This window comes from Atta cephalotes (genome assembly GCF_000143395.1).
Source record: "Atta cephalotes unplaced genomic scaffold scaffold01590, whole genome shotgun sequence".
Taxonomy (NCBI): domain Eukaryota; kingdom Metazoa; phylum Arthropoda; class Insecta; order Hymenoptera; family Formicidae; genus Atta; species Atta cephalotes.
Window position 1 is genome coordinate 1 of NW_012131654.1, and position 2,777 is coordinate 2,777.

General features: G+C 30.7%; 1 protein-coding gene across 1 annotated transcript; it reads right to left on the minus strand.

The window, feature by feature from the left end:
• Positions 1–189: 189 nt before the first annotated feature.
• Positions 190–2,218, minus strand: LOC105625443 (uncharacterized protein KIAA0556 homolog; the record flags this gene model as incomplete). The annotated part of the gene is made up of 5 exons (XM_012206772.1): positions 2,124–2,218; positions 1,908–2,027; positions 1,395–1,816; positions 470–816; positions 190–327 (listed from the first exon to the last, which is right to left on the minus strand). Coding segments are annotated over exons 1-5 (1,122 nt in total), but the record flags the coding sequence as incomplete, so codon positions are not given.
• Between the last annotated feature and the right edge of the window lie 559 nt (positions 2,219–2,777).

Here is a 2,777-nt window from a genome sequence, read left to right on the forward strand (position 1 = left end):
TATAAAATTAGTATTTCTATTCAATTATAATATACATGCGCGCGCGTGTGTGTGTGTGTGTGTGTGTGTGTGTGTGTGTGTGTGAGATTTAAGAATAATTAAGTGTAATTAATTTATATTATATGTATAATAGATCACTCTATGTGTCGTTAATGTTTCTATAACGAAAGTTTTTATAAGACTTCTTACATCTCCAAAAGAATCAAGGCTACCCATATCATCCCCTGAAGCTTTAGCGATTTCTCCGTAAAAAATGATAATATCGTTCAATTTAATAATAACATCTTTGGCTCCTCGAAAGGAATGTATTCTAGATTTATTGTAATTCTGAAAGAAGGAAATAATTTCAATTCAAGTGTAATTTTACACCCGCCGCGGCGCATACGCATGCTGCACATATACTTGTATTTCTATGTGTATTTATAGATAATTTTTTTACAATTATCGTAAAATTAATAAGAAATCCTACCCATATTCTGATCATCGCTATAGTAATCGTGAATTCAAATATCATATAAACATAATGATGGTCACCATTTGAATAAGGTGTTAGCCATAAATTTGCATCATCTCTTGTTCGATTGATACCATTAATTAAATTATTTATTGTATAAAGATTATGATTGTTCGGTGAGTGATTAACGCTTGTTGTATATGCACGTATCTCTTTTATTCTTGCTGGTTCTCCGGTATTTGAAAAAATTTCAATACCATTGAGACCTACGTAATGTTTGTCGCCCCAGGTAGAAATAATATCAATGACCAATGAGTCTCCAGATGGTAATTCAGGAATAATAAAATTTCTGTATAGTTTATCTAAAAATAATATATAAACTAAATTATATTTAATTCATATTTGCATATTACAAAGATGAAAGAATAATGCAACACGTTGATTGCCGTGCTAGTCGTACTACTGTACCGACTGGCCGAAATTTATCGAAATCTTTTAAAGCTTTAATGTAAATCTTGAAAAAAGTAAAAATATTACCCAATATAAAATTTTAAGTAACGCAAAAAAATAAATGTAAAGTAAAAAATGCGCTATTCAACACAATACTCTCTCATTAAAAATATACCGGCCGGGATATACACTACTATTTACTTATTCGTATTAGACAATATTTCGTCATTATATAATATATGCTTATGATAATGAGAATTCCTTTTCTTTAAAGTACAGTAAGAATTATAAGACGCGAAAGCTCGCTGGGCAGACAACGCGTTAATATTCTATATTTCTATCATATGCATGTGTAAGATGTATGTGTAAGCTTTCAACAAGATGTAGGACATCAACCAGCTATTTGAAAAAGCTGGAAAAAAATAACAAATGATTTAACAAAATTGTTTTTAAATAAAGCAGAGAGATTTAAAGATTTCATGATATTGACCAGATAATAATTTCGGACTTCCTTCATTCTGTGTATTAAATGTGGAATCGTTAAGATAATTGTCATCTGACAAATGTAATCGTGTATCTGCACGATTCGGGACACTTGATATTCGATGTTCAAAGTAAGATTGATCCTCATCGCCAGTTTTATCATCGTTATAATTTCTGAATGTCAAATACATCCCATGCTTTTCCATCTGTTTTCTTTCCAAGTATGTGTCCAAACCATGAAAATCATTCTTCGTACGATGCTTTGCATTCACAACGGCAGAACAAGCGCGTGTTCTTCGTTTAACTTGTACTTGTTCGCTCTTTGGTGTATTCGGCAGTGATTTGCTCGTGCATGGTGTTTGTAATGTAATATTAGCATCGATATAAAGATGATTCAAGTTTGATTGATAATTATTAGGTTGATTATTTCTATAACAATACCAAAGCAAAATATCGCTTTATAACGCATATATTCTTGAAAAAATGAGCTATTGTCAAAATATATACATAGATATCTTACATATCTTCATCTTTCTTCTTGATGATGATATTTTTTAAATGATGCTGATCATCGATTAAAACAAATGTTTCCATTTTTAATGATTTGGCATCGTTACTTGTATTAATCTTCTCTACATTGCTGATATAAAGGATAAAAAGTGAAAATAAAAAATACGATGCCATATTTATTCTTAAAAAATTGAAAAGTAATAATGTGCGAAAGAATGCTACATACTCGGTCATCTCCATTAACCATGATGGCATTTTAAGCGCGTTGGCAGCCAAAGATGCAGTTTCATTCTCCATCTTATCATACGTAACATTATCCATGTTTATTTATTTTCTTGTTTCACCACTGGTATCGTTATATATGTCACCTTTATAGTGATAATAATAACTCGCCAAATTGAATCACACAGATAATCTATTTATTATTTTATCGAAAAAATATCAATTGCATTTTTTTCATTTTTCAAAAACATACACATATTAATTTTCATGATTATACGTTGCACAGATTCCAGATTGCTCAATTAATTGTTTAAGACCGATAATAACCGAAAATTCTTATCCTATTGTCGTTCGGCTCGTTCGATTCTCGCTTTGTTTGCTGCTATCACTATGGAAACTCTTCTGAAGACTAAAATAGGCGCGCCTCTATATGCAATTTTATATTATATTAAGTATAATGATTATATAATATGTGCGCGCGCACAACTTACACCATTTCTATCTACTATGATAAAAAGTAAAGTTTGCTAAGAAATAATTTTTGACCAATATATAATGTTTTATTTCTAATTAAGTATTACACTCATTGTCAAGATGTGTGTGTGTGTGTGTGTGTGTGTGTGTGTGTGTGTGTGTGTGTGTGTGTGTGTGTGTGTGT